The sequence below is a fragment of the Aspergillus versicolor genome, assembly GCF_001890125.1.
Source record: "Aspergillus versicolor CBS 583.65 unplaced genomic scaffold ASPVEscaffold_2, whole genome shotgun sequence".
NCBI lineage: Eukaryota > Fungi > Ascomycota > Eurotiomycetes > Eurotiales > Aspergillaceae > Aspergillus > Aspergillus versicolor.
The window spans coordinates 36318-61789 of NW_024467525.1; the positions used below are offsets into that span (position 1 = coordinate 36318).

At 20.4% G+C, this 25472-nt stretch overlaps 3 protein-coding genes across 3 annotated transcripts; 1 reads left to right on the plus strand and 2 right to left on the minus strand.

Annotated features, from left to right (window-relative positions):
- Positions 1-20131: 20131 nt before the first annotated feature.
- On the minus strand, positions 20132-20785 carry ASPVEDRAFT_79412 (uncharacterized protein; the record flags this gene model as incomplete). The annotated part of the gene is made up of 2 exons (XM_040816686.1): positions 20132-20613; positions 20680-20785. The coding sequence occupies 2 exons, from the start codon at positions 20783-20785 to the stop codon at positions 20132-20134; spliced, it is 588 nt and encodes a 195-aa protein (XP_040663479.1).
- A 264-nt stretch (positions 20786-21049) lies between these two features.
- Positions 21050-24241, plus strand: ASPVEDRAFT_49674 (alanine--tRNA ligase; the record flags this gene model as incomplete). The annotated part of the gene is made up of 6 exons (XM_040814199.1): positions 21050-21143; positions 21223-21368; positions 21421-21447; positions 21499-21534; positions 21593-24001; positions 24068-24241. The coding sequence occupies 6 exons, from the start codon at positions 21050-21052 to the stop codon at positions 24239-24241; spliced, it is 2886 nt and encodes a 961-aa protein (XP_040663480.1).
- A 50-nt stretch (positions 24242-24291) lies between these two features.
- On the minus strand, positions 24292-25305 carry cyp3 (putative peptidyl-prolyl cis-trans isomerase). Its single transcript, XM_040811402.1, has 4 exons — positions 25089-25305; positions 24782-24927; positions 24581-24718; positions 24292-24525 (listed from the first exon to the last, which is right to left on the minus strand). The coding sequence occupies exons 1-4, from the start codon at positions 25162-25164 to the stop codon at positions 24334-24336; spliced, it is 552 nt and encodes a 183-aa protein (XP_040663481.1). The 5' UTR covers positions 25165-25305; the 3' UTR covers positions 24292-24333.
- Positions 25306-25472: the final 167 nt, after the last annotated feature.

Below are 25472 nucleotides of genomic sequence, written 5' to 3' on the forward strand. Positions count from 1 at the left end.
AAAAAATCTCTAAGCTAATTAATAATTATAAAAATACTTAGAATTAGAAGCTTAGTTTATTATATATATAGTTAAGCTTATAAGAATAGATAATACTCTAAATATTATTCTAGAAATTATATAAAAAGCTATAGAATCTTTAAATCTAATATTTAGTATTATAATATTCTTAGATTTCTAGATAGATATTTAAATTATTAAAAATTTATAAAGATTCTCTAGCTAGTATTTTTTTTAATTTATTTATTAATATATCTAGAATCTATAATCTTTAAAATATAAGCTAATAATTTAATAGATTTCTATATATATAAAATTAAAAGATAATAAAAAAATAGACTATAAAATAAAACTAGTAATATTTTAAAATCTTAATTAAAATTTAAATAAAATTTTTATAAAAATAAAATAATTTAAAAAAATTATAATCTAGTTTATCTCTATAATAAAATATTAAATATATTAATAGATTAATAATAGATAGAAAAAGTAGTAAAACTTTATAAAAATAGTATAATTTACTAAATATTTAATTAAGAATCTAGATAAATAAATACTAAAATTATATAAAAATCTTTTAAAATAGTATAATTTAATTATTATATATCTCTATTTAGAATATTTAATCTTAAATTATTATCTCTAGAAGATTAAAAAGTATTTTAATAAATTATATATATATTAGAACTAGGCTGGATAAATCTTATAATATATTTTATTAATTTATAAAAGATAGTAGATAAAGTAGAGAGAGATACTTACTAAAATTACTATATATATATAGATATTAGCTTATATATAAACTATAATATACTAGTATTAGATTTTAAAATAATAAAATATATAGCTAAATTTATATTAAAAACTAGCCTGCTAAATTAATTTAAAGATATAAATATAAAATTAGAGTTCTTAGAGACTCTAAATCTAGAATCTTTTAAAATTCTAGAATAGTTTAGTTATAGAGATTTATAAAATCTAAAAAAAATATTATTAGAACTATCTAACTATTAGACTAGATTTATAATAATCTACTATATTATTAAAATTATAAATCTAAAGCTAGCTAGAATCTATACCAGGAACTAGACTTACTAAAAAATATAAAGCTAAATAGCTATAGAATTAGATATTAAAGATAAGAATTAAAATATTCTAGTAAAGTTACTAGTAACTAGATCTACTAGAAGCTATAATAATAAATTAGAAAATAATTATATAAAAACTAAAAAATACATGAATATTAATATAATTACTATTAGAATAAAGAGCTAGTTATATAAAAAACTTTAATTATTACTATTTTTATATATATAGGATTACTACTATATTTAAAATAGTATTAATAGCCTTAAGTTCACTTTATTTAATAAAGTACCTGTATAGCTAGACTAACTGTCAAGCTCTAACAGGTATAAGAACTTGAATTGAATTAAATTGAATAGTATATAGTAGTTAATTTATAGCTTAAATTAAGATAATAATAAAATATTAATTAAAATATATTTATAAAAATACTATATTTATTATTAATTATATTACTTAGGACTCTAATATATATATATATATATATTTATATAATAAAAATTATTATAAGGTTTTCTATAAAGATACTTTTTATATATATAATATAAAATATATATTTAGTAAAGTAGTTAACTATTATAAAAATAATATTATATATTTTTTTTAATATTTAATAGAGAATAGTGTAGTTATAAAATTTATTATTATTTAATTTATAAGATTTTTTAATTATAAAAACTTATCTATTAGTTTATAAGATTTATATTAATATACTATAATTTACTAATAAATATTATATTATTTAATATATTTTTTTAATTTTTTTATTTATTATTATTATATGCCACTATCTATAGACACTATATAAGCATGCCTGAGGTATATTATAATAGCCAAGCAGCTACTATATAATATATAGATATATATTATACTACTAGTTCTTAGCTAGGAGAACTAGTAATTAATTTTATTTAAATATATATTTATTTTTATTAATTATATATTATATCTTTATAATCTCTAGAGAGCTGCTATATTAATATTATAATTTTATAATTTTAATTACTTCTCTTCTAGAGAAATAATATATATAATTATAATAAAATCTAAAATTTAGAAATAAATCTAATATTATAATAAATAAAATTAAATAACTTCTACTATATAAGATAATATAAAAAGAGAAGAAAATCTAGAGCTAGTAAATAATAAAAAGATAAATATTATTATAAATTTATACTTAATCTCTAAAATAATAGAAGAGGATCTATTCTAATTCTAAAACTTAATATAAAATAAAGAAAAAGAACTATAAATTAATAAAAATATTAAAGAACTTTTTAAAAAGAAAAAATAGCTATATAATATATTAAATTAGTTTTATTAAAAAAGAAGTAGAAGACTAGAAATAAAATTATATATATAAATATAGAAATATTATTCTAAAATATCTAATTTATAATATAATTTACTTTAAAAATATTATAAAATAGCTAATCTTTAAAATTAAATAATTCTAAGAATTAAAGAATAAAGTTTCTAAAAGAATACTATTATATAAAAAAATTTATAGATTATAATTTATATAAATATTTAGACTAGTATCTTTATATAAAAAATTATTTTTAAATATTCTTAGAATATTATTAAATAAATAAGAAGAAGATAGATTATATATTATTATTTTTAATAGTATCTAGACTTTATTATTAAAAAAAATATATATATAATTTTACTATAGAATTATATATAGACTAATTTTAATAATATTTTATTATATATAATTAATAATCTAATAATATTATAATAAGAAATAATAATATTTTATAATAATATAAAATAATAGATATACTAATTAGTATATAAATTTATATAATATCTTAAGAGATTTAAGTAGTATTTAACTAAGTTATTAAATAATAAAGTATAAAAAAACTATTCTATACTCTAAAATATATAATAAAATTTATAAAAAAATAATATAATATCTATAAAAATTAGAGAATTATAATATATATATAATATATCTTTTAATAATTAAATAATTAATTCTAGAATACTAGAATATATTAAAATTAAACTATAATAAAGAGAGCTTTAGAGAAACTCTAATTTATAATATATATATATTAATAAATAGTATATAAGATCTCTCTAAAAAGAGAAAATAAAATAATAAAAATAATTATAAAGAATTATAAATCTATAATAAAAATTATAAATATTATTATAATATTTAAAAAAAGATAAAAAATATAAAAATATATAAAAATAGCCTAGACTATTAGAATTATAAAAAAATTAATTATATAAGATTATAATATTAACTAGTAGATAATAGAGTATATCTATAAAAAATAATATAAAATTTAATAAAACTATAAATAATTTATAAAACTTAAGAATCTAATATTTTATATAATAAAAATACTAGATCTCTTCTTTAAACTATAATAAAAAATAATTATATTTATAATTTTAGATCTATAAAGCTAAGTTTAATATTATTAAATTCTTTTTTTATTCTATATTTTAACTACAGGGCCTGTTAAAAACAGCTAATTATAAGATTATAATTATTATGATTCTTGATAGTGATGTTCGGAGATATCAGTGCCTTTGATATATATCAGAGATATTAATATCCCATGGTTCTACTATTAGTTAAGACAATTGCTGATATTTTATTAGATTATATATAGATATATAGATAGCAGGTAGTTTTAATAATAATAATACTAGAAATATATCTTCAGGCTATATTTCAGTATTTTAATAACTTTAATATTTACTAATTTTAAAATATTATTATATCTAGTAATATATTTTTACTTTTACCAGTAATCTTAAAGAAAAAGAGTTAGTAGATTAAAACTTTTAAAATTAAATTAAATAAGAATTAGTAGAAAATATAATATTAATAAATTTATTTATAAAAAATATTTTTATACTTCTAGAACCTAAAAAATAATTAATAAAGAATACTTTAGAAAATATAAGAATAATATTCTAAAAAAGATAAATTTAAAATTAAGAACTATTAATTATAATAATAGTAATAATAGTAAATATATAGAGTAATCTCTAGAATATTCTTAGTAATACTAGTAACTATAACTCTTCTACTTAATAGAATAATAATATTAAGATAATATAATATTTTATTAAATAATAAAATAATTATATCCCAGCCTTAACCCAGGTTATAAAATAGTAGAATTAATCTTAATAAAAAGATTAAAAGAAGTTATAATAATAAAAACAGGCTTTTAAAATCCTAAGAAAATAATAAAATAATAATATAATAATTTTATAAGAATTATCTATAGAGATATTAATTTTAAGTTAAGAAGTAGCTACTTAGCCTGGAATAATAAAGCTATATCTAAAATTTTTAAATATTAAAAAGTTACTAAAGTATAATAGATAAGTTAATAATAATACTATAAATAGATAGCTTTAGTTAGTAGAAAAGTATTTTAAAATTAAATATATTTTAATAAGAAAAAATCTCTAGAATATATAAAAGATTTATTATACTAAGGATTTTCTTAATAAAATAACTAGAATTATATAATAAATATAAGAAAAAAAAAATATAAAAAAAAGAGATTAATTTTATTAATATCTAGTAAGAATTCTATAAATAAATTATAAATAATTTTAAGAAACTTCTTAATAAGAATAAGAAATAGAAATAATTTATTAATTATATATAAAAGAACTTTAGTATAGTAAACTATAGTAATTAATTCTTAAATATAATTATTTAAATTAAACTAGTCTTATCTAAATATCTTATAATTTAATATTTTAAGATAGAAGTTAAACCTATCTTTTAAATTTATTTTATAAAAGATCTTAATACTTTTATTACTTTTAAAAACTTAGTATAAAGATTTAGCTAGTATAAATAAAAAAATACTATTATAAAATATTATATAAATATAATATAAATAAATATTAAATATTTTTATTAGATATTCTAATTAATTAAATAAAAGAAGTCTAGAATAGAGACTATAATATATAATATATAAAGCTTATTTCTAATATAATATAAAGGGATACTTAAAGCTTATATATCTTAACTAGATAGATAATAGAAATATTAAGTTAAAAAACTTAAAAAAAGAATAAAATCCTTAAATAAAAAAGAATTAATAGTTTAAATAGTAAAGGCCTCTAGAATAAATAACTAGAAAAAGAAGATTTTAAATATATTAAAATCTTTTTTTAAAAATAAATATTTAATTTTAGAATTAGTCTAGAGGCCAGCAGCTATACTATATATAATAAAGTTAGATATTACTTTATATATTTATATTATTAGATTTAGAGTACTTATTAAGATTATTAAGATTTTTATTAACTCTAGAGCTAGTTATTTATTTTTTTTAATCTAGTTAGCTAATTAATTTCAGAAATATTAAATATCTTAAAAAATAGAATAACTAGAAATAAAAATAATTAATAAAAAATTCTTAATTATAAAAAAATATCTCTAGCTATTTATAGTCTTTAGAGACTAGAAAATAAATATAAAAATATATATTTTAAATTTATTATATTATAATATAGTACTAGAATAAAATTAGTTAAAAATATCTAATTTATAGATTAACTAGAGTATATTTAAGATATATCTTTAAGAAAAAAATAGATAATATATATATATATTATTAGATTTATTAATATTAGAAACTATATTTTAAGTATTAAGTTAATACTAGAATTAATAAATATAAAATCAGCCTCTAAAACTCTAAAAAAGAAAAAAAAAGAAGCTATCTTAATAATTATCTAGCTACTTTAGAATAGTAAAATAATAATAAAAAAAAATTAAAATAATTATAAAAAAGTTTATAATAATTTTTAGAGAGAAGCTTCTACTAATACTCCTTTTTAAATAAAGATTTAAATACTAAATTAATACTAGTAATAAATTACTAGTAAACTAGTTCTTCTATTTATTATTATAATAAAAGTTAGATAAATTAAAGAGATAACTTATAAAGCTTTTTAAAAAAAAAATTATTAAAATATTATTAAATTTATAAAATTTCTTTATTATCTTTATTCTAAAATCTAATAGGAGATAGAGAATATATATTAACTATTAATTATTAAATTAAAAAATATTATAGAATAGATATTCTTTTCTATAAATTTAAGATCTTATTAACTAAATTAGAGAAATAAAATATCTCTCTAAAAACAATCTTTTTTTAGAATATTAATAAATTTAAATAAATAAAATATTAGTCTAGAAAATAATATTTAATATTATTTTTAAAAAATATAGGTTTTTAACTATATTATTTAGACTATTAAATATACTAGTAATATTTTAGATATTTATAAATAGAGTTCTAGTTAATTATCTAAAAATATTTTATTTTATTTATTTTAATAATATATTAATTTTTTTAAATATATAGAAAAAATATAAATATTATTTTAAAATAGTTCTAGATATACTATAATAAAATAAACTATTTATAAAAAACTTAAAGTATATATTTAAAGTAGAAAAGTTAGAGTTCTATAATTATATTATTAAAAAAGAAATAGTTAAGCCTATACTAGCTAAGTTTAAGATTATTAATAAATAATCTTAATCTAAAAATATATATAAACTTTACTAGTTTTTAAAATTAGTAATATATTATTAATAATTTACCTATAATTTTATTAAGATAGTAGTCCTATTATATAAACTTCTAAAAAAGAAAGATAAAGAAAAATAAAAATAAAAATATTAATTAATATTTTAGAATATTAGTTATAAGAAGATATTTTAATAATTAAAAAATATATTAATTATAATACTAGTTCTTTTTATTATTAATCTAATAGAATAATTTCAGATTAAAATAGATATATTAAAATAAATAATAAAGATAGTTCTTAGCTAGCCTATAAAAAATAGTAAATAGTATCTAGTAGTATTTAATAAAAAAAAATTAAATAATATAAAAAAAAATTATTCTATTTAGAAAAAAAAATTTCTAGTTATTAAAAAAGTATTAAAATACTAGAAATACTATCTTAAAAATAATATTATAATAAAGATTTTAATAGATTATAAAAGTTTAAAATATTTTATAATAATTTAAATCTATTTAAAATACTTAGTATACTAGGTTAAAGAGTTCTAAGCTTATAATTTAAATATTAAATATTATTCTAGAATAGAGATAGTAATTCTAGATACTATTAATAAATATTTAGATTTTATTAAAATAGGTCTAGTAAATACTAGAAATACTATAAATTAAGCTATTATAATATAATAGCTAAAGAAAACTACAGAATAACTTATATTAATATAATTAAAATAGAATAAAATATAAGAAGAAAGTTTATTATAATTTTATATTAAAAAGATTTTATTATTAGATATCTTATTAATAAAAAATATTAAAATAGATAGAAAATACTTTATCTATAATAAATACTAGAATATAATAGATCTAGATATAGAAAATATTCTATTTTATATTAATAAAAATAGAATTAAAGCTTTATATCTATAAAAAAGACTCTAGAACTTATTTATATAAAGAATATATAAATTATATAGCTATTTAGGATATATAGAACTACTTAATACTATTAATATATAAGTATAATAGCTATTAATATATTAAGATATTTAGGCTATATTATATAAATATCTAGTATATTAAGTATTTTAAAGATCTTAAATAGATCTAGAAAGAAAGTAATAGAGCTATATATTTTAAATAGATATTAAATCTTTTAAATAATAAGGTCTTAATTTTATTAATCTTTTACTAGTAACTTTAAATAAAAACTAATAGATTATAATAATTATTAATTATACTATAAACTAGCTAGTAATTAAAATAATTCTAAATATAATAAATAAAGTTATTATTTACTTTCTATATAAGAATATCTTTATCTAATATAGGATAATAAGTAAGTTTATATTAGATAATAAGCTAAATATCTTATTAAAAATAGTAGTCTACTATATCTAGCTTCTAGAAGTAAAGTATTAAATTATAACTCTTTATTATTTATAGATAAATAAATATATTAAAAAATTAAATAAAATCTTAGAATTAATACTTATAAAAATACTAATTAGTTAACTAGTATATTTATAGAATAAATATTTTTTTTAGATAATATTTATTATTAAGATTTAAGTTTATAATATTACTAATACTAGTCTATTTAAGCTTATTTATAATATTAAGTCTAGACTACTAGATAATAATATAAAAGAAAAAAAAACTATATAAAAAATTAACTAATTTAGATTTAATATATATATATTTTAGCTAATAAATACCTGCTAACTTATATTATTAAATAATAGATTATCTAGAATAATTTTATTAAGGAGTATCTATTTAAGAAAAATAACTAGATTTTTATATATAATAAAATATTATAAAAGTTCTAGCTAAAGTAGTTTAGTCTATATTAAATTTTAAAATAATATTTATTAGAAATATATATTATTAAAAAACCTGATAGCCAGGTTATCTATAATCTAATTAATAATTAATATTTAATCTAGACTAATATTAATAAGTCTAAGAAACTCTAATTATTAATATAACTAATCTTAAAGTTAAAATAGATAGGACTTATATTTTAATATCTAATTAAGATCTAATAGATTATTAATATTATTAAACTAGCCCTTTTTTTATACTCTAATCTATTTATATAGATTAAATAAGAGTAGAAATAATGAGAGTATATAGAGATATATTTAAGCTTAATAAAGAAAAAAAAAACCATTAAAAAACTAAATTAAAAAAATATAAAAAAGACTAAAAAGCTATATATTTATAAAATTTAGTCTTAAGAAAAAATAGTAATATAATTAATAAAAAAATATAATTCTATATAATATATTTAAGAGTTAGAAGAAAAAGAAAATTAGATATTTAAAAAAAATTTATCTATCTTAAATAATAATAATATAGTTAAAAGAAATAAAAGCCTTTAAAAAAATCTTTATTTTTAAAAGAATACTAGAAAGATAGATTTTAATAAACTATTTATTATAATTATTCTATATTACTAGAAATAATTAGAATAGACTTATAAAAAAACTATATAAATATAGAAAATAGATCTTAGTATTTATTTTAAATAAATTAATTAATTAACTAGAATTAAACTATAGCTAAAAACTAGTTATAATGAAGAAAAGATAGTATTTAAAAATCTTTAATATTAATATTATTATTAATAGTCTTATTAATAGTAAAAATAGAGTTAGTATTAATAAATTCTATAAATACTATATATATAATATTTTTAATTTAATTATAAGATATAAAACTACCTAATATATTAGTATTATTATAAATAAAATATTCTAGAGTTTAGATAAAAATAGTTAAAGTTCTAGCTATTTTACTACTAGATCTTTAATAAAACTATTTAAAAAATAGCTTATTATTAATATTTTTAATAAAACTAATATAAAATAATATAGAAATATTTTTACTAGTAGAATAAAATACTAGTATAAAATTTAAGTCTAGATTTAAACTTTTATTAAATAATTTATAATCTCTAATATTCCTAGTCTATAGAAGATTAGAAAAAGAAAAATAAAAAATAAAAATAAAAATATATTTAAAATTTAAGATAATAGATCTCTCTAGTCTAGAATTTATAGATATTAATCTTATTAATAATACTAAGAGTTTAAAGATAAGTAATAATAATAAAACTAAAAATTAATAAGTCCTAACCTATTTTAAATATAAGATATAGATTATTCTATAAAATAAAGAATATATTCTAAATAAATACTTTATTATTAAAAGAATTTTATAGTAAATTTAAGAAATTAGTAATTATTTTAATAAAAAGCTTTATAATAGATAAAAAAATCTTACTAGAATATATAACTAATATAAACTAAATTAAAGTCTATATAATTTTATAGATTATAAATCTTATCTAAATTTTCTTTTAACTATTAGAATAATAAATCTCTCTAGAAAAACTAATATTAATAAGATTAATAAGAATAAAGATAAAATAGATAAAGATAACTATTTATTTAAAATATAAAATAATCTAATTCTACAGGCTCTAGCTAGTATATATAAAATATCTAGCTCTATTTCTAGTCTATATATAATTACTATATATATTAAATTATATAATATTATAATAATACTTAAGCTTGATTATATAGTTTATAAAGGCTTTACTAGACTAGTAATATATATAAGCTTTATTATTTAATAGAACTTTATTTTAAAGATATAGAATATATCTATCTTCTTAATAGAAGATTTAAGATTTTTTAATAATTAATTATTCTCTATAATCTAATAACTAATCAGGCTCTCTAATAACTAGTAAAAGTAAGATAATAATTAAACTAGAAGTTAATTTAATAAGATTAATTCTATTAGTTTATATATTAAAAAGAACTTAGAAAAAAACTTATAAATATTTAAGAAAATTAATTCTTTAATAAGTTTCTTAATATAGAAAAAAATAATTATAAATATAGTCTATTTTTTTTAAAGAGATAAATTACTTTAAGCTATAATATAAGCTTAAGAGAACAGGAATAGTTCTAGATAATAATTAATTAAAAAATAGATAATAAATAATAGTAATAGAAGTATATAGAAATAAGATAATTAATAATAGAGAAAATTAGAATAGTAAAAATAGAATATATAAAAAAAATAAGAAAAACTAAAGATATAATAAGATTAAAGTAAATAAATAAATAAATATATTAATTTTAAGATCTATAAAAATTTACTTAACTATAATAAAATTATATTAATTAAGTTAACTAGTCTATTACTATAGAGAATTATACTCTTTAAATACTAGAGATTATAGCTTTATAATCTCTTATTTATATAGTTATTCTAAAAATATAGAATAAATATAAAGAAAATTAAGAATAAAATATTCTAAAGAATTATTTATATATTTCTAGTTTTATTCTAACTTTATAAAAATAAAATAAGATTTATTTAAACTTTTAAAAACTTATTTTACTCTTCTTTCTATCTTAGATTTCTAATAGTAATTAGATTAATAAAAATATAAAAATTTTATATATATAATCTCTAGAAATCTTTTAATAATTTATTTTAATAATTTCTCTATTTACTATTATTTTTTATAATCTAAATAATATCTGAACTAGCTATTTTATATTATTATAAAACTCTTAGCAAGCTTTTCTATATCTAATATAAACTAATATTTATAAGAATAATAAAATATAGGCTATCCAGGTAAATAACTAGCTTAATAAAAAAAAATATAATTCTTAATAATAATATTTAGAGATATTAATACTTTTAATATATATCAGAGATATTAATATCCCGTGATTCTATTATTAGTTAAGATAATTACTGATATTTTATTAGGTTATATATAGATATATAAATAGTAGGTAGTTTTAATAATAATAATACTAGAAGTATATCTTTAGGCTGTACTTCAGTATTTTAATAACTTTGATATTTACCAATATCGGGATGTTATCACATTATTTAAAAAAAAATGAAATAACTATTATATATTATTATTTATAGATACTATATAAGTATATTTAAGATATATTATAGTAGCTAAGTAGCTATTATATAATATATAAATATATATTATACTACTGGTTCTTAGCTAGAAAAACCAGTAATTAATTTTATTTAAATATAGATTTATTTTCTACTAACTATATATTATATCTCTATAATCCCTAGAGAGCCGCTATATTAGTATTACAGCCTCACAATTATTAGCTAGTAATATTTATATTTAATAATTTTTATTATTTTTTTTCTATCTAAATATCTATTTTATAAATTATTATAATTAGCTTTAAGAATTTCTATATAAAATATATTAAAATATGGAATATAAATTTTATTTTTAAAATATATAAATCTATTTAGAAAAATACACTATCTTTTATTTTTTATATTTTTATTATTTTTTCTAGTATTTTTTACTATTTTATTATATTTTTAGCTAATTTTAAATAGTTTTAGTAAGTTTACTAGTAGCTTCTCTCTATATATATATATATTTAATAACTATTATATATATAGTTAAATATAACTCTTCTTTTATAAATTTAGTATTATTTAATTATTTTTATAATTTTTTAAAGATATAGTTTATTTATATATCTATTTTCTTTTCTTTAGATTTATAATCTATATATCTATTTAAATTATTTATATGATTTTTCTTATCTATAATATAATAAATTTAAAAATAGAATATTACTAATTTTTTAATTTAATATATTTAATATAAGAATAGCTTTTTAGTTATTATAAACTAGTATAAATTATTATAATTAAAGTAAATTTTAATAATATATAGATTATTTTTAAGATAATAATACTATTTATAAAAACTATTTATTATTATAAATAATTTCTAATTATATATTTTATAATATATCTTTATATTCTCTAATTTTTTTAAGTAAAAAATTATTAGATACTAATTTCTATCTTTAAATTTCTAGTTTAAAATATCTAAAATTATATATTTTAATATATCTATGTAGATTTTAATAAGTAATCTTAGGTTATAATACTATAATAATAATTCTAAGAGAAAAGTATTCTTAAGATCTTAAAATACTTCAAGTTTCCTTATTAGATTTATTAACTACTACCACTGATTTATCTATAAATTCAGTAAGATTACAGCCCTATTAAATGAAATAATAAAGGAAGATATAGAATTATACTTCCTACTAGAGGGGAAGGAACTTAAAGTATTCTTGAAATCTTAAAATACTTTAAATTCTTTTCCTTCTAGTAAAAAGTATAATTCTATATCTTTTTTTTGTTATTTTATTTAATAGAGCTATAATGTTACTAATTTTATAAATAAATTAATAGTAATAATTAATAAATTTAATAAATAATTAAATTTTTTTATATTTTATAGTACTAGCTAGTTAATAATTATTATAATTTATTTAATTTTTATTTCTATTTTTATTTACAGTAACTATAAATTCTAGAAAATTAATATAATTTATATAAAAGATATATTTATTTATTTTTTATATATATAGCTTAAATCTTTATAGTCTTTCTAAAATTATATAAATATATATTTTATATTTTTTTTATTTTTAGAGAATATAATAATATTATTAAGATATATTATATAAATAATATCTAGAAAGTTCTCTAGTATATAATTAATATATTATTAAAAATTTATAAAAGTATTTATTAATCTAAATAATATAATTTAATATTTATAAATTTTAAAATATATTTTAAATACTATTAATAGTTTATATCTCTTTTTAATCTATAGTCTATAGTATATATTATATAAGTCTAGTTATATAAAAATGTTTATAATATCTAGATAGTCTAATATTTTATCTAGTAATAATAATAGATATATATTTTTAATAATAATAGTATTTAATCTATAATAATTTATATAAAAATATAAATTATTATTTTTTTAATATAAATAATACTAGTAATCTATAAGAATTTTTTAATAATTTAATCTAATATTTTCTAAGTATTTTTATTATATATTTATATAAAATTTATAGCTTTTTTAAAAAATAATAAATAGATTAATTTTAATAAAAAATTCTTATCTAGTTCTAGTTTAATAGTATAATCTTATTTTTAATATTATAAGAATAGATCTACTTTTTTCTTTAAAAAAATATTTATAAAATTATAATATTACTCTAGAATTATTAACTCTACTATTTAGATTTTATTAATTTTAATTTAAAAATAGTTATTTTTAGACTAGATCTTTATTTAATATATCTTTATTTCTATAATAATTTCTATAATATATTCCTATATAAATATAGTTATTTCTAGATTTATAAATTTTTTTATAATATTTTTATAATTTATTTTATTAATTTATTAATAGATTAATAGCTTCTAACTTATCTTAATCTAGAATTATATTATATTTATTTATATTAATAACTTTAAATTTTAAGTATTATTTATTATATTTATTTTTTATATTTTTTATATAAATTAATAGTATATAACTTCTAGATAAGATTATACTATAACTATTTATTATATATATTTTTCTTAGTACTTTACTATTATTTAAAAATAGATTTTATTTAATCTAGTATTAGTTTATAAAACTTATCTTTATACTAGAATTTAATAAAATTTATATTTTTTATAACTTTCTCTACTTTTCTTTTAGAGATATTATAAATATAATTATTTTTTATTATAATTTAGAAGAAAGGTCTAGTATCTTTATTATATAAAATATTAAATTTTTAAGTTTTTTAAATTATTTATAATTTTATTAAATTTTATATTATTTTTTTATAAATATACTCTACTATCTATTAATTAATATTATAATATTATATAACTAATCTTCCTATAATTATAGTAGTCTAGACTATTCTTATATATTTTTTTACTTTTTATTTTTTTTATAGATATTATAATAGTATTTATAGCTTTTATTATAAATTTATAATTTTTTATAATTATTTCTATTATTCTATTTTTTTTAAGAAGGATCTTATATACTATTTATTAATATATATATATTATAGATTAGTTTCTTTAAAACTCTTTTTATTATAATTTAATTCTAGTATACTCTAATGTTCTAGAATTAATGTTTTAATTATTAAAAAATATATTATATATATATTATAATTCTCTAGTTTTTATAGATATTATATTATTTTTTTATAAATTTTATTATATATTTTAAAATATAGAATAGTTTTTTATATTTTATTATTTAATAATTTAGTTAAATACTACTTAAACCTTTTAAAATATTATATAAATTTATATATTAATTAATATATTTATTATTTTTATTATAGTAGGATACTATTACTTCTTATTATAATATTATTAGATTATTAATTATATATAGTAAAATAATATTAAAGTTAGTTTATATAAGATTTTATAGTAAAATTATATATTTTTTTTTAATTATAAAGTCTAGATATTATTAAAAATAATAATATATAATCTATCTTTTTCTTATTTATTTAATAGTATTGTAAAAATATTTAAAAATAATTTTTTATATAGAGATACTAATTTAAGTATTTATATAAATTATAGCTTATAAATTTTTTAATATAGAAATATTTTTTTAGAAGCCCTATTTTTTAATTTTTTAAGATTATTTAATCTTAAAAATTAGCTATTTTATAATATCTTTAAAAAGAATTATATTATAGATTAAATATTTTAAAATAATATTTCTATATTTATATATATAATTTTAATATATATATTTAATCTTATTTTTAAGATCTTTTATTTCTTTCTTAATAATACTAATTTAATATATTATATAATTATTTCTTTTTCTCTAAAAAGTTCTTTATTAATTTATATTTCTTTTTCTTTATTTTATACTAAATTTTAGAATTAGAATAAATCCTCTTCTATTATTTTAGAGATAAGTATAAATTTATAATAATACTTATTTTTTTTATTATTTACTAGTTCTAGATTTTCTTCTTTTTTTATATTATTTTATATAATAAAAACTATTTAATTTTATTTATTATAATATTAGATTTATCTTTAAATCTTAGATTTTATTATAATTATATATATCAGGCCTCTATAAAAGAAGTAATTAAAATTATAAAATTATAATATTAATATAATAGCTCTCTAGAGATTATAAAAATATAATATATAATTAATAAAAGATAAATTTATATTTAAGAAAATTAAATACTAGTTCTTAGCTAGAAGAACTAGTCATAATATATATTTATATATTATATAGTAGCTGCTTAGCTACTATAATATATCTCAGGCATGCTTATATAGCATCTACAGATAGTAACATATAACATGAATTTAATTTTAGATTTATAAAACTAAGTTTAATATTATTAAAATTTTTTCATTTATTTTATATTTTAACTATAGGGCCTGTTAAAAATAACTAATTATAAAATTATAATTCTTTAAAAGAGAAAAATAACTATTATATATTATTATTTATAAATACTATATAAATATATCTAAAACATATTATAATAGCTAAATAGCTATTATATAATATATAAATATATATTATACTACTAGTTCTTAGCTAGAAGAACTAGTAATTAATTTTATTAAATATAGATCTATCTTTTACTAACTATATATTATATCTTTATAATTCCTATAGAGCTGCTATATTAGTATTACAGCCTTATATTTCAGGATTAGTAGGAGAGTATGAAAATAATTAATAGAAAACTTATTTAAAGTATAAAATTTAAAAAAAATCTAAATATTAAATATTAATATAATTATCTAAAATATAATTAAGAAATAATAATATAAAGTTTTTATCATTAGACTAATATATTACTATACTAATTTATAATATAGTATTATAAGACTTAATTTAATCTAGAAAAATATTAATAATATTTATAAAATTAAAATAATTATAAAAATAAAAGAAATTAACTAATAAGTTATATAAATATAAAGAAATACTTATAATAATAAAAAATAAAATATTTAGAGAGAATAAAAAGAAAAAAAAGAAATAAATAAATAATAATATTTTATTACTATAATATTATTAAATTATATATAAATTTACTTATAATAAATAATAGTTGTATAATATTTATTTATACTATTCAAATTATCTATACTAATAAAATAATAATACATTAACTTTTAGTACTTACTATAAGTTTAGTTTTAGATTTATAAAGTTAAGTTTAATATTATTAGATTTTTTAGTTAATTTATAGATTAGATATTTTTGATTAATCTTATTCTAGTACTATATTATAATATAATAGATTTAATATATATAATTTTATACTTATTTTCTAATCTTTAAAGACTATAAATAACTAGAAATAATTTTTTATAATTAAAAACTTTTTATTAATTATTTTTATTTTTAATTATTCTATTTTTTAGAATATTTAATATTTTTACAGTTAATTAATTAGCCATGTTCAAGATAAATAATTAATTAATTCTAGAATTAATAAACATTTTAATACTTTTAGTAAGTATTTTAAATCTAATAATATAGATATATAAAATAATATTTAATTTTATTATATATAATATAATTACTAGTTTCTAGATTAATTTTAAAACTATATATTTATTTTTTTTAAAAAAAATTAATATATCTAGAATCTTTAATTTCTAATTATTTATTTTAAAGATTTTTATTATTTAGATTACTAGTTTTTTTTTATCTAGAATTTTTATTTTTTTTAAATTTTTTAATTTAAATTTTTTCTTATTTATTTAATTAAAATATATAACCTTTAGGTATTTCTTTATATTATATTAAAAATAAGTTTTATATATTATATATTATAATCTTTATTCTAGACTTTTTTTATTTAATTAATTAGAATATCTAGTAAGAATATTTAAATCTATAATATTAATTTATTTAATACTTATTTATACTATATTTATATAATATTATATAATAATATTTTTTTATTTATACTATTTAAATCTCTATATTAAGTTTTTAAAAATAATAAAAATATTAAGATTTTTTATATAAAATAAATTTAAAAAGTAGATTTAATTCCTATTTTGAAATATTATATTATAAAATATTTAAATAAAACTAGTTTAATTTAAATAAATATATTTAAAAATTAATTATTATAATTTATTATACTAGAGTTCTTTTATATATAATTAATAAAATATTTTTATTTTTTATCTTTATTAAGAAGTTTTTTAAAATTTTTATTGAATATTAATAAAATTAATCTTTTTTTTTATATTTTTTCTATATTTTTTTATATTTATTATATATATATAGTTCTAGCTATTTTATTAAAAAAATTCTTAATATAATAAATCTTATTAAAATATATTTAATTTTAAAATATTTTTTACTAATTAAAGCTATTTACTTATAATATTATTAATAATTTATCTATTATACTTTAGTGATTTTTTAATATTTAAAGATTTTAAATAAGATTTTATTATTTTAAATTAAATTATTATTTTTAAATCTAAAATTAATATTTTTATAGATAATTTTTATTAAATTATTAGATTATTATTTTATTATTTTTTTAGAGTTTTAAGGGTTTTTTTCTGTTATTATATATATTTTTTAATTTTTTTATTATAATTAATTTTACTATTCTATAATCTGGATTAGGACTAAAGTATAATTAATTTATTATTTAATAAAATATTATATTATTTTAATACTATTATTCTACTAAATAGAATAATTATAATTATTAATACTATTAAAAATATTATAAAGATTAATTTATAGATTTATTATTATTATTATTATAATTAATAATTCTTAATTTTAAATTTATTTTTTTAGAATATTATTTTTATATTTTTTAAAATATCTTTTTATTAACTATTTTTTAGATTCTAGAAATATAAAAAGATTTTTTATAAATAAATTTATTAGTATTATATTTTTTACTAATTCTTATTTAACTTAGTTTTAAAAGTTTTAATTTATTAAATTTTTTTAAGATTATTAGTAAAACTGAAGATATATTACTAGTTATAATAATATTTTAAAATTGATAGATATTAAAATTATTAAAATACTAAAATATAGCCTGAAAATATACTTTCTATTATTATTATTTTTTAAATCTACTAGCTATTTAAATATTTATATATAATCTACTAAAATATTAGTAATTATCTTAACTAATAATAGAATCATAGGATATTAATATCTCTAAGTATTATTATTGAGAATTATATAGTATATTTTACTATATATAGTCATTAAAATATTCTATAAAATTATAGGAAATATATATTATTCATGATCCTAGTAAAATTCTAAATATAACTAGTCAATATTTTTATATACATTTAATAATATATAAAATAACTATTTAATAGTACTTATAAAATAAATTTTAAAGATTTGACTATATTATAGTTATTACTATTTAATATATATATAATTATTAAGATTTAAATATAATTATATATTAGTTGGAAGTTTAATAACCTTTAAATCTAATAATATAATAGTTATAAAAAATATAATAAATATTGTAATGGTAAAAACTACCGTTCAACCAAAAAGCCACTAGTGGTTATCTGACTGTCTTTCTAATTATATTATATACTGATACACCCCCTAGAAAGTCAGTATAGTAACCACTTATCTAGTATATTGTTTTTGTTTCTTGTTATTTCTTGTTATTGTTATTTTCTTATTATTATTAGGTGGATTAGATGCTGTAAATTTATACTTAATAGTCTATATAAGAATTAAACTTATAAGTTCCTGTTATATTAGTCAGGTTCAAAGACCCAGGCTCATAATCTATTATAATAGTAAAAACTACTATTCAACTAAAAAGCCATTAGTAGTTATCTGACTGTCTTTCTAATTGCATTATATGCTGACAATAAATATAGTTTTAACTGTAGATAGATTAATGTTATTAATATATATAAATTTAGGTATCTTTTTAATGAATGTATAATTCAGTGGGTCTTTAAACAAAGGTATTAACCATGTAATACTATATATGATTATAGAATAATACCCCCATAATAATTATATAGGAATATTAGAGCTAGTTGGTATATGCCTACCTTATTGATATATATATATATATATATATTATTTTAATTCAAGAAATTATATATTTAGGGACTAATAGAGCTCTAGTATATAATTTACTGATAAATAAATATTTTAAAGTGATATAGTATATTATTAAAATATTAAAAATTAATATAGAAGATAAAATATAGTAAAAAATATTAAATATTTAAACGTCAATATAAAAAACATAACTCATATAACACATTATACATATAGAATTAATAAATCTATTAATTTAATAAAACCAGTAAGATTTATTGTAAAGATGCCTATTTTGACATGCCCGTAGTGTTTTATAAACTACTCAAGATGCTCCCTAGTCCTATCGTTTCTAAAAGGAAATACTACACCCAAATAGGACTCCATTAGTATTAAGTGTCAACCAAGCGTTCTGCCCTGTCAATAGAGACAGTCCCATGTCCTGCCTGTTATAAAAACAAAGACTTGTATATACTATAATACTCAGTTAACCCTCTGTATCAATATCCATTTCATCTTCTGGGCTGCCATTTTTTTGAAGGTTCTTGGCGTGCCCCGAGTTTTGGTCCGTACCATGTCGCGCATGAGGACCGTTTATCCGTACCATATCAGATAGACGCGGTTGCAGACCCAACCTGGCCCTTTCTCGAGTTTCTATCAATGCTCGTCGTACTTGGTCCTTGTCCTTCGGGACTGTAAGCGACTCAGGTTCCTTGTAGACAACTAGCTCCCTGCATTGATGTTTATTATTCCCAACCAGCAGTTTTGGGATTGGTAACTTGTCCTCTAGGCCAGGTAATATCGTGATCACCCGATCAAGGGTGTCGCTTTCTGTCAATTCTTGGTCCAGGTCATGAATGTAAACAGTTGTATCTGTGTCATCCAGCATCATGGCGTCACCCGGGTGATGTAGCTGTGGTACATCCTTGGCTCCCAGGCCTCCGGGCAAGCGAGATACATTCAGAGACTCTAATGGCCACGAATTAGCATAGGTACAAACAATTTGGACCATAAATAACCCCCATCAAGGCATACCTATCTTTAAGCGGCCGAACTTTTTCGCTAGAGGTTGATCATCAAGTTCCCCCTCGGCGGGGCGTTTTCTTCCGTGAGCTGTAACATCAAACTGATGCGCCGCCATCTCCTAAAAGCACAGTGCAAGGAAGCAACTCTTATAGAAAAGAGGCTGATACTGTTTCATAATATTGCCACTGCATAATAAAACCTATCGTGCCTTCAACTATATCCGAGTTGTTGCTTAATGCTTGGAGTAAAGTTCTCGAAAACTTTTGGGAGTTTGACTCATCTCTCTCCCTTCAGATTGAAAACTAGAACATTCGACAATTTGCACACCATCACACACCTAGCCATCCCACCTCGGAGAACGAAAACACAACCATTGACAATGCCTTCGACTCCTCAGGACGATCTAAAATGGACGTCCAAAATTGTTCGCGATACCTTTCTCCAATATTTCCAAAAACATGGCCATACATTCGGTAGGTGTGAAGGCGATGATAACAAAGGAATTGATAATATGAGAACACCCACTAATGAATACCACTCCATACTGAACAGTTGCCTCGTCTGCCGTCGCACCGCTATCTGATCCTACCCTGCTCTTTACGAACGCGGGGATGAATCAGTTTAAGTCAATATTTCTGGGAACAGTGAACCCGAATTCAGATTTTGCACAACTCAAAAGTGCAGTCAACTCCCAGAAGGCTAGTCATTGGAGATCGACCACTTCGAGTTCTTGCTAACATATATATACAGTGCATACGTGCAGGTGGAAAGCATAATGTCAGTAGTAACGTATCTTGATTGCGAGTTCCATCTAATGTTTGCTTTTAGGATCTGGATGATGTTGGAAAGGACAGCTACCACCACGTGAGATTATCGATCAAATCGGGGGATGTATGACTGTGTAGCTGACACCATTGGATAGACTTTCTTTGAAATGCTCGGTAACTGGAGCTTTGGCGACTATTTCAAAAAGGAGGCTATTGGATACTCTTGGGAATTGCTGACGAAGGTGTATGGTTTGGACCCGAGTCGCCTCTACGTTACTTATTTCGAGGGAAGTAAAGAAGGTGGTCTCGAGCCTGACCTGGAAGCCAAAAACCTGTGGAGGGCCGTTGGGGTTTCCGAAGACCATATCCTTCCTGGGAATATGAAGGATAATTTCTGGGAAATGGGAGATCAAGGTCCGTGCGGTCCTTGTAGTGAAATCCACTATGACCGTGTCGGTGGCCGGAATGCCGCCCAGCTTGTCAACCAAGACGATCCCAACGTTTTGGAAATCTGGAACAATGTTTTTATCCAATATAACCGCGAAACCGATGGATCCTTGCGCTCGCTGCCCAACAAGCATGTGGATACTGGACTCGGTTTCGAACGGCTTGTGTCCGTTCTTCAGGACAAACCGTCCAATTATGATACAGATGTTTTCAGCCCCCTCTTTGAGATGATTCAAAGCATCACCGGGGCACGTGAATACCAGGGCCGATTTGGGACCGACGACTCTGATGGAATCGACACTGCCTATCGCGTGATTGCAGACCACGTTCGCACCCTCATGTTTGCGATTTCAGATGGAGTTGTGCCGAATAACGAGGGTCGGGGCTATGTCATTCGTCGTGTACTGCGCCGGGGTGCGCGTTACGCACGAAAGTATTTCAACGTCGAAATCGGGAACTTCTTCTCAAAAATTGTACCCACAGTTGTAGAACAGCTTGGCGACATGTTTCCTGAGCTAAAGCAAAAGCAACAGGATGTGATTGAGATACTGAATGAGGAGGAAATATCCTTTGCAAAAACGCTGGACCGTGGAGAGCGGCAGTTTGAGCAATATGCTCAGCGGGCAAAGGCTGCAGGAGACCATAAATTGCACGGTGCAGACGTTTGGAGACTTTACGACACTTTCGGCTTTCCGGTTGACCTAACCCGAATTATGGCCGAGGAGCGTGGCCTTCAGATAGATGACCATCAGTTTGAAGATGCACGAGCGAAAGCCAAAGAGGCAAGTAAGGGCCAAAAGAAAACAACCACTGGAAGCGTGAAACTGGATGTTCATGACCTGGGAAAGCTGGAGAAGATGCATGATGTGCCGAAAACTGATGACAATGCCAAGTTCGAAAAAGGGAATGTCGTCGCCCAAATTAAGGCAATATATCACGCAAAAACATTTCATTCGTCCACCCAAAACATACCGGCATCAGAGCAAGTGGGTGTCATTCTTAACCGCACCAACTTCTACGCTGAGCAAGGTGGGCAAGAAAATGACACAGGACGCATTATTATTGACGGCCAGGCTGAACTTGAAGTCGTTGACGTTCAGCTCTATGCTGGCTATGTTTTACATACTGGGTTTATGAAATATGGCTCTTTTAACGTCGAGGATACTGCCATTTGTGAATACGACGAGCTTCGCCGGTGGCCCATCAGGAACAACCATACCGGAACGCATATCCTGAACTTTGCATTGAGAGAAGTTTTAGGGAATGGAATTGAACAGAAAGGCTCCCTCGTTTCCAATGAGAAACTGAGATTCGATTTCTCCCACAAATCTGCCGTTGCGGATTTGGACCTGGCTAGAGTCGAAGATTTGTCAACCCAATATATCCGCCGCAACTGCATTGTGTACTCACAGGAAGTGCCCCTCGCTATAGCGCGAAAAATTGCAGGAGTCAGGGCTGTATTTGGCGAAACGTACCCCGACCCAGTTCGTGTTGTTTCCGTTGGTGTTAAACTCGATGACATCTTGGAGAATGTTGAAGACAAGCGTTGGGAAGATGTTAGCATTGAATTTTGCGGAGGGACCCACGTGCAAAAGACAGGGGACATCAAAGATTTGGTTATCCTGGAAGAAAGTGGTATCGCGAAAGGTATTCGCAGAATTATTGCCGTTACAGGAGAGGATGCACACAAAGTGCAACGCGTGGCCGCGGACTTTGAGAAGCGACTTGATTACTTGGAGACCATGCCATCAGGGCCAGTTAAAGAGCAAAATGCTAAACAGATACAGGTAGAACTTAACCAGCTCTCAATATCTGCGATACAGAAATCAAAATTCCGCGAACGCTTCACGCACATCAACAAAAAGATCATCGAAGAGCAAAAGACACAACAGAAACTTGAGTCGAAGAAGGCTGTTGAAAGTATAACCTCGTATTTCGAGGCACCAGAAAACTCTGCAAAATCCTGGCTTATTGCCAAGCTCCCGATATCCGCGAATGCCAGAGCCATCAGCGAGTCCTTGACTTACGTGAAAACTAAGCTAGCGGATAAAACTGTCTACGTTCTTGCCCCCAGCATTGATGATGGTCGTGTCGCCCATGGTTGTTATGTCTCGAAGGTAAGCGCTCAAGTTTGTACCGTTTGGGATTTATGGAATCTAACACATCATAACCTCCACCCGCAGGCGATGAGTGAACAGGGAGCCTCTGCTAGTGAATGGGCCACTGCTGTTTCAAGAGCGGTTGGGGGTAAAGCAGGCGGCAAAGGCCCTACTTCTATTGGCAACGGGGTCAACCCTGATAAGGTTGACGATGCCATCGATTTGGCTTCGGAATACCTGAGCAAATTCAAACTTTAGCCTCAAGGCAATTAGCATGCAGGATTTTCTGTCTCTTTCGATAAGTCTCAACCTTTTTGGGGCCCTGAATGAAATCAAAAGTGCTTTCCTTTTTACATCTCTCCGCATTGGATGATTGTAACATCTTGGTTTGGTTTGTCTCTGGTAGTACGGGTATTCTCAATCATTTGCACAATGTCCATCCCCTCGATAACTTGGCCAAAGACAACATGTTTGCCGTTCAGAAACGGAGTCGCCGCTGTCGTGACAAAGAATTGACATCCATTTGTATTTGGCCCTGAGTTCTGAAAACGGTTAGTCTCATGTTGCTTATACTTTATATAGCTTGGAATTGCTCACAGCCATACTTAGCAGACCTGGACGGTCATGCCTGAGAACAAAGTTTTCGTCTGGAAATTTAGGGACTCCGTAGATAGAACACGAGCCTGTGCCATCGCCATTGATAAAATCCCCTCCTTGGATCATAAAATCCTTGATCTGAAATAAAACACTAGGCTTAAAAGTCGCTCAAACCGGGCGCATAGGCATATTGGCACTCACTACTCTGTGGAATCTACTTCCTTTGAAGCCTTGAGGACGGCCTTGCTGATTCTTGCTTTCTCCAGTGCAAAACTGGCGGAAATTTTCAGCAGTTCGGGGCGTCACATCTGCAAAGAGTTCCAATTTCAGACGGCCCAAAGGCTCACCTGGTAGGCCGGACCACTGTTAGCTTGAACTAAGGACGCTGGTTACTATTACAGCCGTACTGCACAATACCAGAAGATCAAAGTGTATGATCAACCAGCTCATCCATATCTCACGCGCTTGTTCGGGGCAATGTGTGATCAGAAAGTGGGGGCGGACCTACCACCGAGAGCAATATCAAAAAACACAATTGGATTCGTCTTCGCGTCCTGCGTTGAGCCTGCGCCGCTGGTACTCATTTTGGGGCACTGTTACACACTTTAGTGGTTGTAGCCACGAAAAAGGAAGCGTTTTGTCAGGGAAGTAGATCGGTCGCCCCCTGGAGCCACGAGCCTTTCGAGTTGCTTCTCACCGGCGCCGGGCCGAATTGCCTAGTCAGGCAAACAGCATCTTCGAATATCGGGGCCGTTCGACCCATCCAGGGCTTGGCATGGGGGAGGAGTAAGATCGTCCCGTGATCAAAGACATGTCAGCCAAAGGCCTCTTCCACCACGGAAAGACAGGTTGTCTTCGATATCCGAAAATTCACGTATTGGCCTCCGGAAAA

Bases quoted from the DNA above. Each gene is read 5' to 3' on its own strand.
- cyp3 (XM_040811402.1), bottom strand. From the start codon at position 25,164: ATGAGTACCAGCGGCGCAGGCTCAACGCAGGACGCGAAGACGAATCCA. The intron at 24,719-24,781 runs GTGAGTGCCAAT...GTTTTATTTCAG, and splicing joins GAAGTAGATTCCACAGAGTA to ATCAAGGATTTTATGATCCA. The intron at 24,526-24,580 runs GTGAGCAATTCC...AACCGTTTTCAG, and splicing joins CAGGTCTGCTAAGTATGGCT to AACTCAGGGCCAAATACAAA.